This window comes from Peromyscus californicus, unplaced genomic scaffold (genome assembly GCF_007827085.1).
Source record: "Peromyscus californicus insignis strain IS unplaced genomic scaffold, ASM782708v3 Scaffold_11__1_contigs__length_118956290, whole genome shotgun sequence".
Taxonomy (NCBI): Eukaryota; Metazoa; Chordata; class Mammalia; order Rodentia; family Cricetidae; genus Peromyscus; species Peromyscus californicus.
This window is the reverse complement of record NW_026294402.1, coordinates 95,537,184-95,552,407: the sequence shown is the minus strand read 5'-3', so window position 1 is coordinate 95,552,407 and position 15,224 is coordinate 95,537,184. Positions and strand designations below refer to the sequence as shown.

At 40.6% G+C, this 15,224-nt stretch overlaps 1 protein-coding gene across 3 annotated transcripts in view; it reads left to right on the top strand.

Annotated features, from left to right (window-relative positions):
- Nucleotides 1-14,423, top strand: part of Ppp2r3a (protein phosphatase 2 regulatory subunit B''alpha) — a 152,140-nt gene extending 137,717 nt beyond the window's left edge. For all 3 annotated transcript variants that reach the window (XM_052718279.1, XM_052718295.1, XM_052718286.1), the window contains exon 14: nt 11,662-14,423. In XM_052718279.1, the coding sequence (XP_052574239.1) occupies nt 11,662-11,788 (127 nt within the window). In that variant the 3' untranslated portion in view covers nt 11,789-14,423. The remainder of the gene's footprint in view (nt 1-11,661) is intronic.
- The last annotated feature ends 801 nt before the right edge of the window (nt 14,424-15,224 follow it).

Sequence of the window (15,224 nt, the reverse complement as noted above, 5' to 3'; positions counted from 1 at the left end):
TCACAACAGGGCGGTGGTGGCGCACACCTTTAAATCCCAGCGCTCACGAGGCAAGAGGCAGGCAGATCTCTGTGAGTTCGAGGCCAGCCTGGGCTACAGAGTGAGTTCCAGGAAAGGCGCAAAGCTACACAGAGAAACCCTCTCTCAAAAAACAAACAAACAAAAAATTACAAGTCACAGGGACTGAAGTGATGGCTCAGCTGTTAAAAGCACTAGCTGCTCTTACAGAGGACCTGAGCTACATCCCCAGCACCAACATGGTTGCTCACCACTGTGTGTAACTTGTTTCAAGGGATCCAACACCCTCTTCTGGCCTCCCAAGGACCCTGAACACACATAGCACACAGACAAACACACACAAAATAATAAAATAAAAATTTTAATTAATTAAAAAATACAAGTCACAAGATGGGGTTGGGGGAGATAAGCTTTGCCTCCAATTGCCTTACAGCAATAGAAGAAAATAACAATAAGAATTCAATCAATTTAAATATTAAAAAATAAGCCTAAACAACTAGAATACTGGTTCTCAACCTGTGAGTCGTGACCCCTTTGCAAGATTCAATGACCTTTTTACAAGGGTCTCCTACGACATCAGAAAACACAGATATTTACATTATGATTCATAACAATAGTAAAATTACAGTTATTAAATAACAATGAAAATAATTTTATGGTTGGGGGTCACCACAACATGAACTACCTTCCATTAAAGGGCTGCAGCATTAGGAAAGTTGAGAACCACTGAACCAGAAAGAGAAAAAGAGAATACAATCTGCTGGGAAATATACTGTAAGGAAAATAAAGAGAGAAAATTTTGGCCAGGCCGTGGTGGCACATGCCTTTAATTCCAGCACTCAAGAGGCAGAGGCAGGTGGATCTCTGTGAGTTCGAGGCCAGCCTGGGCTACAGAGTGAGTTCCAGGAAAGGCGCAAAGCTACACAGAGGAAACCCTGCCTCGAAAAACCAAAAAAAGAGAGGGGGGCGGGAATTTTTGTGTGGCAGTAACAATTGAAACACAGAGGAAAATGCATGTGTAAGTTTAATTAGGAAGTCTCAGCAGACACCCTAAAAAGCTACTGAGTCAAACTAGAGGGAGAGTTAGATATTAATTAAAATAAATACCTAGAACAGTGAAGCCAAATCAAAATATTTTAGTCAGTCACAAAGCATGCACACAAAAGCACAGACCATATAGCAGAAACTAATGGTGACATAAACAAGGCAAATGTTTTTTAGATCAATGAGTGTAAAATGGGTAAAGTTTCTCTTTTGGGGGGGGTGGGGGGTAAAGTTTCTTATTAAAATGATTGTTATGGAATAATGATTACCACCACGAAACAACAGTATTTTAGTAATAATTTAAAGACTTTTTTTAAAAGCTGTCTTTATATTATTAGACTTAAGAGGCAAAAAGAAAAAAAGGTGGGGATTGTAACCTATTATTTATAGACATATAAATAGTAAAGTAAAATAGTTCCTGATAAAAATCTTTGTGGGTTTTGTCCATAAAGCATTCACAGAATACATATTAGGACACAAAGCATCCAAAATATAGTAATACAAACTACCTTCTGATTAAAAGAAGGTGGACTGGCTGCATGCTGCAATTTTCAGCTCCCACACCATGTAAATAAGAGTTACAGATGGTGGTGGCTCATGCCTGTGACCTCAGCATCCAAGAGACCAATCAGCTACATCATGAGTTGGAGACAGCCTGAGATATATAGCAAGACTCTGGCAATAGAGGATGATAATTTAAAAAAAAAATCAGAGAAGCACCTTAAGGAAGAAAAGCTCTAGGTGAGGCCAGGATCAGAGCAAAGGAGCCAGCAGCTGAGACTCTTTGTGACAGAATACAAGGGGGTAATTGTTAACAGATGGTCGGAGCAGCACTTAATGATCCCTACCTGAATTTGACTAAAACCTAGAACAAGACAGACACCAGAAGCAGCATTCACATAGATCCAACTCTATACATCCCATCCTGTCCCTAAAAGAGACAAAAGCAAAGAATATGGGAACTTAGAAAAGAAAGTAGCCACTGAAAAGACACTTAGCAGCAGAGCAGACCAGACCATCTTCCCAACCCTTTTTGATGGAAACTCCAGCGATCCCACTCCCCATTCCTAAGCAACCAGTAGGATGGGGGCAGCAGTCTGCTCCCAGCTACAAAGACAAGTGAACAAATACCAGACAGTTGAGAAATACCAAAAAAATATAAATGTGAGGACTCACTATTGGAAGAAGTCAATACAGAAATCAGAACAGGAAATCAAAATGAGTGCTCATAGGAATGAAAAAATGTACTCTGAAAGACTACAGCTAGTGTTTTAGAAATGGGGAAATTTGTTTTGTTCTACTGTGGGGGTGGGACATAATTGTAAGGGTCCATATACTGTGGTGCATATCTGGAAATCCAAAGTCAACTTTCAGACATAGATTCCTGCCACTTGTGGGCTCCGGGAGTCAAATGCAAGTAGACAAGCTTGCAATAGGCTCTTTTACCAGAGCCATTTCACAGACCCAGGAAAAAATGTTCTTAGTGAGAACTGCAGCATGATACTGAGTGGAATGGACACAGTTGAAAACATTGTTATTTTTATTCAAATGCTGGGGTTTGAAAACACCTCTAGAAAACAACAGGAATATTTTCTAGAATTTTAGCTATTGAAGCAAATTTTAAAAATGCATGAGAGCAGGACACTTTTTTCCTACCCCTGTTACAAATATTTCGGATCTTATGGGTCCTGTTTCAAGTGTGCAATAGATGGAGATAATATATAAGCAAATGTTCGTCACTGTATTCCAACAGAACTTTAAAAATAAGCCCAAAGGCACTAATTGGATAGTGTTTCAGATCACAAAATATTCCTGTGATTTTTTTTCTTTGAAATTTAAAAAGGTAAAAATATTCTTAGCTCATAGATTGTACCAAAACACATGTGAAGACAGTTTGGGCTCATCATATAGTTTATCAACCCCTATATGAGAGTGAATTTACTGTACAAAAAAAATAAAGAACTGGAAATCTTCAGTAAGAAAAATACATTACCCACAAAGTGAATGCAAAAAGAACTGAGCAGCATTGAGTAACTACTTTTCTCCACTCTGGGATCAGACGCCTGACAAGAGCAACTGAAGGAAGGCAGGCCTGTTTGGCTCCCAGCTCCAAGGGCTTTAGTCCACCATGGGGGCAGAAACTGGAGGCTGCTGTCACAATGAACCCCCAGTTGGGAAGCAGAGATGAATGCTGCTGTTCAACTCCTTTCTTCTTTTTATTCAGTCCAGAACTCCAGCCATGGAGTGGTGACACCATATTTAGGACAGGTCTCCCCATGTCAACTAACCTAATATTTAAAAATTCCTTCACAGGCATGTCTAGAGATGTGTGTTCTTCAATTTGGCAGTCAAACTTAACATCATAAATACCATTCAAGTACTACTATGAAAATAACTTTAGGGACTGGAGAGATGTCTCAGTGGTTGAGAGCACTTGCTGTTCTTTTAGAGGACCCAGATTCAGTTCCCAGCACCCATATGGCAGCTCACAACTGTCTGTAACTCCACAGGCTCCAATGTGCTTTTCTGGCCTCCAAGGGCACTGCACACATAGTGTACTTACATGTAGGCAAAACACTCAAATAAAAGAAAAAGAAATCTTTTTTAAAAAGAAAACTTCCAAGTCAGAATTCCACATCCATTAAAAATGTGAGATTCAAATAACACATTTTGGGGATTTCATAGATGCAAAATTTTGCTTCTCACAAAATTTGCTTTCTGATATTTCTGAAAAAAATATCAACTTATACTCATCATGAAAGTAAATGGGACCTTTGTACAGGAAATAATGAAATGCTCTAAGCTGTTATAGGCTGGGGGTGCAGCTCATTGGTAGAACATGCGTTTTAACATGTGCAAAGCCCTGAATTTAATTCCCAACAACTCCCCACCACCACCCCAAAAAAAGCAATTGTAAGTAATGAAATATATCAGTTACTTTTCTATTGCTGTGATAAAACACCATGACCAAAACCAACTTATAGAGAAAGGAGTTTATTTTGTCTTATGGTTTCCAAAGGTATAAGAGTCAGTCATGGCAGGGAAGCCTGAGGTCCAAGAGTTCAACATATGAGTCTATGGGGGCAGTTTTCATTTACACATAAACAGTCTGTTGATATCAGTTAATGTCCAGAAAACAAAGGAGTGAACTACAATAGTTGTAACTCCAGGTGACTATCTCAACAAAAATCACTGTAGGGGCTTAGAGATTAAGAGCACATACTGCTCTTGTAGAAACCTGAATTCACTTCTGAGCACCCATTTCAGGCACTTGTGGTTTGCCTGGAACTGGCTATGTAGACCAGGCTGACCTTGAACTCAGAGATCCACCTGCTTCTCCTCTTTAAGTGCTGGAATAAGAGGTGTGTACCACCAAGTATGGCTTACATATTTTTTAAAAGATTTATTTTATCTATGTGCATCTGTGTGTTTATATGAGTACCCAGAAAGACCAGGAAGTGGTGTTAGATTCTTTGGAGCTGAAATTAATAGGCATATGTGAGCCACCCAGTGAGGGCGCTGGGATCCAAACTCTGGTCCTCTAATAAAGCAGTAAGCATTCTTTCCTTTTTTTTCCCCCCCAGAGCTGAGGACCAAACCCAGGGCCTTGCACTTGCTATGCAAGCGCTCTACCACTGAGCTAAATCCCCAAATGTTTTTTTTACTTTTTTTTTTGGCAGTAAGCATTCTTAACCCCTGAGCTCTCTCTCCAGGCCCTTTTTAGCACTCCCCCAACTGAATTTTTTTGTAACCTCCTTTAAAGGGGGGGGGGGGGAGGTAGCAGGTCTAAATACATAATATGTTTAAAATATAATTGGATCAAAAAGAAATTTCAAGTTATGGTAGCACTAAGTGCCAGTGTGCATGGAATGAAGAGGAGGCAGGGATGCAGGTAAAGGGTCAAGAGGGGAGATGCAGTCACCAGCTGTTGTGAAATTCAACCAGTACATATGAGATGCTCTTGTCACGAACCTCTTCTCAGAAGATAAGGCTTAAGGAGAACACATGTGGGTGCTGAAGTCCCTAGGGAAGAGAAGGCGGCAGCCACAGCCTGTACAGCAAGTGCTAAAATGCCAACAAAGGAAAGGGAAGGCCTGTTACACAGGATTAACAGCTGACTGGTCCCAAAGCCAAACTGGGCCTATACCTAACATCCAAAGGCTACAATCTAGGGCTTCACTTCATGAAGAAGTACAGATATCAGAGTGAATAAATGTCACACAGAAAATGGTCAGACCATGTCAGAAAAAGGAAGAATGTCTGAGGCTTGGGAGCCACCAAGAGCTGGCCAAGTCACCAGCTGGCCAGGTTACCTGACTCCTCCAGCTCAGTTTCAGAAGATCCTGGTAACTGCCTTCCAGCATCACTGTGAGGCCCAGAGCTGCTAACAGCTGGCATCTAGCTCCAGAGAACAGTCGCTGTGGCTACTCTGGGTAAAGAGTTGGAGTCTGTAACATTACACACATGAAAATTTGGAGTTAGGCAATACTAAACTCAAATCTTTGTTGTACCACTTACTAGTGTGATCCTGGGTTTCCAAGCCTCAGTACCCCTCCACAATGAAACCTCTGCCACACCATGCTACTTTAAGATTTAAAGAAGACAATGAATATAAATAAAGTCTTTGGACCCAGTTCTTTGTAAGAAAAAGCAGTGTCTATTTACTTCTACAGCTTCTGTGACCGTGGTAACATTTACCTAACCTCTAGCAAATAGAGTTTAGTCAGCTGTAACTAGCAGTCATCACCTGTGCTGTTTGCTTCCTTCCCAGAGCACAGGACATTGCACCATTGATAACAGTAAATATGTGAGATGGCAATTGTAATACCTCCAACAGAACCTGGCATATGGATGAAACAGACTGACCTACTTACTTATCTTAGCACTAGACTGTGGGCTTCTCAAAAGCAAAGACCCTTGTTTTGATCTTGTATGTAACCCCATCACCTAGGAGATTGTTAGGGATGTGCCTCAACAAATATTTACTGTAAGGCACAGAAAGCAACATTACTTCAGCCAATCCCACCAAAAAGATGTCCTCTCCAAGCCCAGAACACACACCCTTCCAAAAGGCACTTCAAATTCTTCCCCATCAAACAACAGTGGCAGGTTGCCCTTGTGTCATGCTCTACCTCCTGCTTCTGTCACTAGCCAGTAAATGACTCCAGGTCTAAGGCTGCATACACTGCAGATAAATATGGCTTGAGGACAGATGATCACAACAAAGAACAGCATGAAAATCCAACCTAGTAATGAACCCAGAAAGACCAGGGTCCTACCAGCACAGAAGTATAGGAGGAAAGCAGGTTACACCATTATTTATAATTAGCATCCTTGTGTTTTCTACAACAATGTAAATTAGGATCCCAGCACCCACACAATAAATAAGACAGGTGTTCCCAAAAATGCCTGTAACCCCAGCTCTAAAGTGGGTTGCTGGCTTCCAGCCTAGGTGAGAAAACAGCCCTACTTTCTGTGAGAAACTATCTCACAGAAGTAGAAAGTAACAGAAGACAACACCAACACCCTTTTCTGTTTTTCACACACACAGGCATGGGCACTCATAAACATGCACACATACCGAGACAGCTACACAGCTAAATTGGGGGGGGGGGGGGCAGCAAGATGAATCAGTGAGTAAAAGTAATTGTTAAAATCTATAAACCTGAGTTTGATCCCCCAAACATACATAAAGGTGGAGAGAACCAACATCACAAAGTTGTCCTCTGGCCTCCACATGACTTCACAGCATACATACCCATCGTGCACACACATAATTAATTTTAAAAACATCTTTGGTCAAGCAATCCAGAGAGAACTATTATATGTTTCAGTATATTAAGTACCAATGTTACTAGCATTCAAAAATGGCTTTCATGCTTCAGAATGTTCCCTAAAGCACTAACTTATCCATTTACGTAGTTTATAAGAACCATCCATCCAAATATAGTTGCACACACATGTAATCCTAAGACTTGGGCATTTGAGGCAGGAAAACCATGCATTTGAGGTCAGCCTGGCTATATAAGGAGACCATATCTTTTTTAAAAGGAGTTTTGTTTTAAGGGGCTGGAAGGATGGCTCAGCACTTGCTGCTCTTGCAGAGGACCCGTATTTGGCTGCCAGCACCTACTTAGCAGCTCACAACCATCTATAATTCCAGTTCCAGGAAATTTTGCACCCTCTTCTGGCCTCTGCAGGGGGGGGTGGGGGGGGGGTGGGCACATATAGTAACATGCAGGCAAAACACACAAAAAAATAAAATGATCTACTATTTTAACAGTTTTCTATTTGTTTTTTTTTTTAATGGACTCTTTATTTTGTTTTGTTTTGTTTTTTGAGAGGGGGTATTTTGTTTTTCAAGACAGGATTTCTGTGTAGCCCTGGCTGTCCTGGAACTTGCTCTGTAGACCAGGCTGGCCTTGAACTCACAGAGCTCCACCTACCTCTGCCTCCTGAGTCCTGGGATTAAAGGTGTGTGCCACCACTGCCCGGCTTTATTAAGTGTTCTTAATTAGGCAGATAACTTTCTGAGGCAGGAAAGTAGGTTGGTAGACATTAGGAACTTTTATTGTATCTGTGTATATGTCCCCTCCTTCTCTCTTGTGTCATAGGGATGGAACTCAGCTTGGCAGCAAGCACCCCTAGCTGCTGAGCCATCTCATAGGCCTACATCAGGAAACTTGGTAAAGTTGGGACAATTTTTAAGAAACTAGATAAAGGAAGTTCCATGAACTAAATGTCTGATGTTTAAAACATTTCATTTAACTGAATTTCAATAAAGGGCTTAAGATGTTTTTAATTGAAAATACAAGGTCAAGCCCATCCAAATTCAATATGGAGAAGAGCTCCCAAGTCTCTGCCCCTGGGGAGCTACTGATGATTGATGGCTTCTAAGGAAGAGTCAGTCATTTTGTTGTTGTTTTGGGTTTTTTTTTTTTTTTGCGGGGGGGGGGGGGGGGGGGGGGGGGGGGGGAGGTGTTTGTTGTTGTTTTTGAGACAGTTTCTCTGTGTAGCTTTGGAACCTATCCTGGAATTCTCTCTGTAGACCAGGCTGGCCTCGAACTCGCAGAGATCTGCCTGCCTCTGCCTCCTGAGTGCTGGGATTAAAAGCTTGTGCCACCACCATCGTGCACCTGGGGCAGTTTTCTTTAAGGGTGTGGCCCCTGGTTGACTATGCTCCACCAGGTGGCTCCACACCCATGAGTATAAAGGCAACACAGATTGATTTATTTAATAATTTAAAAAAAAAATCTTGGGGCTGGAGAGATGGCTCAGAGGTTAACAGCACCAACTGCTCTTCCAGAGGTCCTGAGTTCAATTCCCAGCACCCACGTAATGGCTCACAACCATCTGTAATGAGATCTGGCACCCTCTTCTGTGTACATAATAAATCTTAAAAAAAAAAAAAAAAAAAAAAAAAAAACCTGGAGAGATGACTCAGCCATTCAAGGCTAGGCTCACAAACGTGTGTGTGTGTGTGTGTGTGTGTGTGTGTGTGTGTGTGTGTGTGTGTGTGTGTGTGTATTTGAATTACATGGAATATATATATATATGAATGGCATGAAATTAGGATACAGAGCTGGGTGGATATGAAAGGAGTTGTGGGAGGAGTGGGGCTAAATATGAACAATATACATTGTATGCATATATGAAATTCTCAATGAAAATATATCAAAGTAGGGGGCTGGAGAGATGGCTCAGTAGTTAAGAGCACTAACTGCTCTTCCAGAGGATGTGGGTTCAATTCCCAGCACCCACATGACAGCTAACAACTGTAACTCCAAGATCTGACACCCTCACATAGACATACATTCAGGCAAAAGCATCAATGGAAATAAAGATAAATTTTTTTAAAAAGAAAATGTATCCAAGTAAAGTTGGACATGATGGCACATATCTTTAATCCCAGCATTCTAGAGGCATATGCAAGTAGAGCTCTTTTGAATTCAAGGCCAGCCTGGTCTACATAGTGGGAACCTGTCTTAAAAGGGAGAGATAAGGCTGGGGATGTGGCTCAGTTGATAAGAGTGCTTGCTTCTCATGCACCAAGCTCAGTTCTAGACTCAGACCTAGTTCATAGACTGGATGTGGTAGTGCCTGCCTGCAGTCCCAGTACTTAGAAGACAGAAGTAGCAGGAACCAGAGTGAGTTTGAAGCTACATGAGAGAGACCCTGTCTCAAGAAAGTAAAAATGTAATTCACACTTCTCCTCTGGATTATAAAAGGCTCCAAAGTAAAGAATCAGTGAACGTTTTATTCTGTGGTTATACCCACCATGTCCTAGATTCCCCACAGCAAGCCCTGACTCAAATATTCAGTGTATTGAGCAACTGGTTGGATTCAAAAGCAAAGAAGGAAAGGACACAATTGGGATTCTGGCTGTGAGTGGCACATAGCTCACTAAAACAGGGAGAAACCAGTCAGCAGGAAAATGAGTTCAGGGGTAAGTACGCTGCTATCATCCTAGAAGAGTCATCCAGTAGACAGCCAGACTGTGGCAGCTGAGCAGCACAGGTGAAGTGGTGGGTAAACACGGGAAAGACCAAAGTTGCCCAGCAGTGCAAACAAGAGTTCAGTCCACAGCCTGCCGCCTGCCAGTTCTGCTGAAGGAGTAAGAGACAGAACTGGCTTCACCTGCACTAGTTCTAGGCTGGGTGGTTCTATGAGGTGTAGGTATAAACCTCTGGCAGTGCAGCTTTAGTTCTATCCTTAGACTGTAGTTAACTAGATGCCGACAGGACCCTCCCAGTTAGGAGTCAAATGTATCTCAGGTGTTGCCTGGTGAGTTTCTACAGCACTAGCCAAAAAAAAAAAAAAAAAAGTATTGAACCACCCCTTTTGGTTTTTTAGTCTGTTTTTTATTGCAGCCTTACCTGGCTGGCCTGGAACTCAAGTGTATACCAGGATGTACCCTGTACCTGGCTTGTATGGTGTTGGGGGGAGGGGTTGGTTTTATTCACAATCTTGCCCCTCAATAGGGTTATGTGTCACAATCATACTCTGCTAAGCCCTAGTACTTCTCTGTGAAAATGAGAGCTACATTTGGTAGTTTCTGATCACCCCGACCTAGTAGTTGGGAGCTCATGAATCAAGGAAATCAATGTAGTGTTTGGTAACATGTCCAAAGTCACACACTGATCAGTTGCAGATTCAGATCTGGACTCCATAATCCATGGTTTAATCCTTTAGCCACCATTCCAAGTGGCCTCCATCAGGCCACCGAAGAGTTCGAGGAGGCTGGTTCCATTCATTCCATCATTCCTGTTACACTGTATCCTAACATCTGGTTCAAGCTCAGCAATTTGAGTTCAAATACTTATTGAATTAGTGTCACTTCTGATTTTAACTCTGAAAATACACCTTTTTCTCAGACCTGTGCTGAGGTACTTTAGACACTAGCAGCATTCACAAAGGAAGTTAGGAACCAAGGAAAGAAAAACACCTTCCATTTTGACAGGAATAAGCAGTCCTGACTTATCATGGCTCAAATTAACTTTGATACCACTCCATATCCCATAAAGCAAAGCCACTGTAATACTGCCTCCTTACCTAGAATATCCCATTGCCACAGACACCTAAAGGATGAGTGGTGGACTAGGAACAAATTAATAATGGAGGATCTTTGCAGTGAGCAAGTTTGAGCATCATGAGCTAGAATCACGGGGAAGTTTTCCAAATATTAGGTAGACCTTTTTAAATGTTTAACCTCTATTCACAATGTTCTGGACTGGGGGGGGAGGGGTTGGAGAGGTGGTTCGTTGGTTGTGTACTTGTCGCCCTTGCAGAGAACCCAAGTTTAGTTCCCAGCACCCACATGGCAGCTTATAACCATTGTAATCTAGTTCCAGGGGATCCAATACCCTCTTCTGATCTCCATGGGCATCACACACGGTACACATTGCATACATGCAGGCCACACGCATACACATAAATAGATGTAAAAAACAAAGTTAGGGGGCTGAATATGTGGCTCCAGGATAAAGCACTTCTCTAGTATGTGTAAGGTCCAAATAACAAGGCTACACTAATGATGTCAAGTACTGTTGACATAAAAAGTAATTCAATGACATTTTCTAGGCTCAAATTAGTATCAGAATACTTACTTTAGTACCTCAGGGCAGGCAACCATCATTCACAAGAGTTAAATATTGAATCTGGGAGTCATAGCATTTCAAGGCTCTAAGGAACAATGACAATTAGAATTCTTCCTAGCATAAATAGGAGGAAAATCCACAAGAGACTTGAAGTCTGTAGCAGATACACTTGCACATCTAAATGTGTCAGTAGGGCACAAGGAGGAAGGCTGTAATACAAAAGCAGTCAATAAGTTCCCCTCTTTAGAAATACCATTGAAAACACTCGTAAAACTCCTAACTCTGCTTTTCAACAAACCCTAACAGACTTGAGCTTTCTGGAGCAGGAAGGGGCTTCTTCTCTAGACCTCTTCAGAGCAGCTCGATTGTGGGTAAGCTGCCAGTTAAGTGAGGGTGATTTTTCAGGCTGTCTTCCAAACCTCTGCATTGCTATATTGACCCATATCCAGATGTTTATATTTAAGAAAAAAAAAAATCAACTCATTTTGCTTTGTACTTCCAGCTCCTTTGAAGATTATGAAGCAGATGAACCTGTGTCTCCCTCTGAATTTGGAAACAAGGGTAATAAAGTAGTAACTTCAAGCCTTTCAGAGAGAGGTGGAAAGCTTCAGTCAGTGGATGAAGAGTAGCTGCCAACATCTACACAGAAGGATGGTGTGGAGAGATGGTCTAGTTTGCACACTGCTTTGTAAAGGCTTTGATTGCTCCAAGTGCACTAGAAACTAAAATGCTCTTAAGTAGTTCAGCACAGGAGACCCCTCCAGTTTGCCGCAAACCTCCTGCAGAGCTCTTCCTTGGAAGTACATACTGTCATCAGTTTCCAAAGTCTGCAGTCCGCAATCTACACCCCTCAGTGTATGGAAGCTCTCTTGGAAACAAGGCCAAGCACAGGTCCCTGCACAGAAAGAAGCTGCCTTAGTGTTGGCCAGCTTCCCTGGGGTCCCCCAGGCTCCTACAAAACCTAGAAGAAAACTTCACTTGCAGAAAACTTAAGTCAAAGATTCTGAAACTTGGAAAAGGGCCTCTAGAATTGACTTTGTTCTAGTAACAAAAGCACTGCCAAACATCTCAGAGACTACTTATGTGTACTGGAGTTCAGGGACCTTGAACTTACCTGGTTTAATGTAATTTCACCATGACCTGCCAAACTGCTAGTCACTTTACATTCTCAGGTATTGTAACCAATAGGCCCTTCCAACTCTGCTGGCAATCTCGGCAGCCTCTGCATCTGACTGTGGGTCTTGTACAAAATCTCAAGAAAAATCCTTAAAGTGAAGGTAAGGGCAGAATCTGGCACTTATGGTAACATTTATAGCCAACTATTGGGCGATCTACAGATTAGTTGATGGTCTATCTTCATTTCTAGCAGGCCTACTTGAAGACTTAAGGAACACATGGAAACTTCTCACTATACAGATTTCCTCCCCTTCTTGAATACTAGAGTAAGCCAAAAGAAAAAGGCTCAAACTAAACAGTATTCCTTACTGTTTAGAAACTACTACACCAGATATTTCATCCACCTCATTATCAAACTTGGAAGAAAACAATTCTCACCCACAGTAGAAATTACTATAGTGGTAAATTCAAAATCCTGTATTTTTCAACAGACCACCATGCAGCCAAATCCTACAGTGCTCATTGTTACCCTTCATGCTGGAAAAAAAAAAAATACTAAAAAAGGATGGACATCTCTAAAAAAAAATCACAGCAACTTATTATCCATGTCTGCCAAAGCCATCAACTTTTCCCTATCCCTTGTTTGTTTTGTTTTGAAAGTCTTTTAAAGGATCAGAATAACCTCTGTTTTCTCTCCATTCTAATTATCATGCTGGTATAAAGGCCAAGCAGTGAAATAATGAAACTTTAGATGATGGTAGGCTAAACATGGAGAAAAAAAATTAAGAACTAATACTAGAAGTTAGCAAGCCCAGCAATCCTGCCTGCCACAAGATCCTCCAGATCCCTGGTTAGCTTACCTTCATGACTACAACTAACCTCCCACATAACCACTATAGAATCTGGTAACTATCACAATTAATAGCTCACCCAGATATTAAACCTAACTTGAGGAAAATTTTACAAAAAACATATAGGTGTGGTGCCACATGCCTAAAATCTCAGGATTTAGGTAGTTAAGACGGGGGATAGAGAATGCAGCATATACAACAGCATAAATACACTGAGAAATGTTGCTTACTATAATGCTAGCACTCAGAGGACACTGAGGCAAGGAGGATCAGCGGCTCAAGTTTGAGGTCAGCCTAGGCTACAAAGTGAAACCCTGTCTTGAAAATAATTATGTGATGTTATCACCAATCCTATCCAATCTTTAGCAGTAAGGGGAAACAACTTTTTAATTTTAAATTAAATTAATTTCAAATAAAAATACAAAAGGATAATTTTTAAGGCAATTTTAAGGGTTTTATTAACTGTGTTCTAAACTATTTGAGACTAAATAGCACCTAAAAGCACAATATAAAACTCAACTTTATAATATCCCTTAAAAGCCATGAGCATAGGGCTGAGCTAGCCAGGCCTCACTAGCTGCACTGAAATTATATGCAACTTGTCCTTTATCTGTGGTGCTGGGAATCCAACCTAGAACCATCCACATGCTAAGAAAGCACTCTGCCTGCAGCCTTCTTTTTAACTTATTTTGCTATCTTCTTTCGCCGTTACTGAAACTCTCAACACCACACAATTTGAGATGGATTATTTAATTTTGGTTACATGAATTATACTTTAAAGAATTACCTTATTACCAAACTGGAAATGTCAAGTTGTGACAATACCCCAGGGACCTTGAAAAAGATGAATTATACTCTAAATCACTGGTTCTCAACCTTCCTAATACTGTGACCCTTTAATACAGTTACTCATGTTGTGGTGACCCCCCCAACCATAAAATTATTATCTCTACTTAATAACTAATTTTTCTACTGTTGTGAATGGTAATATAAATATCTGATATGCGACCCTCTAAAGGGTCATGACCCACACACAGGTCAAGAACCACTGATCTAAACATTATTTAATGAAAGGAGGGTGGTTTCATAGCATAATTGCCAAGGTAATCAAACTAATAAAATTCTGTATAGTTCCCTGTATCTGTCTTATCTGTCACTACAATGTTCAAAATGTTTTAAAAAAAAAAATACCAAAATTCTAATTCAGATATCATTTGCTCAGCTTTGAAAGTGTTTGACTAGAGATGGTGCATGACTTGTTTTCCCCTTTTCAAACAAAATAAAATTGTCAAATGTATGAATTGTGTTCACTACATATTTTTGGTTTTAGATACAATTCATTTTTACACCTCTAAGCAAAGTTGAGTTTTTGCAAGAATAACTTTGAAGCCTTGGGAATGCTATAAAGAAAAGTCTTAAGGGTACTATCTCACTGAGAAGTGCTTTCCTCTGGGATAAAGGAACTCTCCAGGATCAAAGGGGACTTTAGCCTCATCCATATATTAAAAGGCTGTATCACTGCATATTATTGGGTATCTAAAATGAAATCAAGAATATTAGATCCAGATCCTACAGTCTTATGTCCTAAAAGCATTGTTACCTATGGAAAAAGGAAATTCTCACTTAACATTTCTTCAGTAAGGTTATCGTGGAATTTTTTTTAAAGAAAGCAAATTACACAGACCCTTTACACCCTAGTACTTCAGGATGAAAATATACACCCAATGAATCTAACCAAAGAGAAAAATTGTAAGCTCTCTTCTGACAAGGACTCAGATTATTCAAGATACATCAATTTAAATGCAGTTTTGCTTTGTCTTTACTAATTTCATTATCTTGATAAATAAATCTGGTTCCTTCAATAAATTAAGTCAGCATTTGTCAGCATTACTTTTAAAAAACGCATGTCATAAAGAAAAACATAAAAACCAAGGCACTTTAAGTACTCGTTCCCAGCCTAATACAGACCATTCAGAACATGCTATCCCAAACTTCTCAGTATTCTACAACATAGAATTAGAAAACTATCATTTATTGATAGACTTAAGGTGTGATACAAGTTTTCAAAAATGTGGCAGTGAGAATACCAGCATAAAAA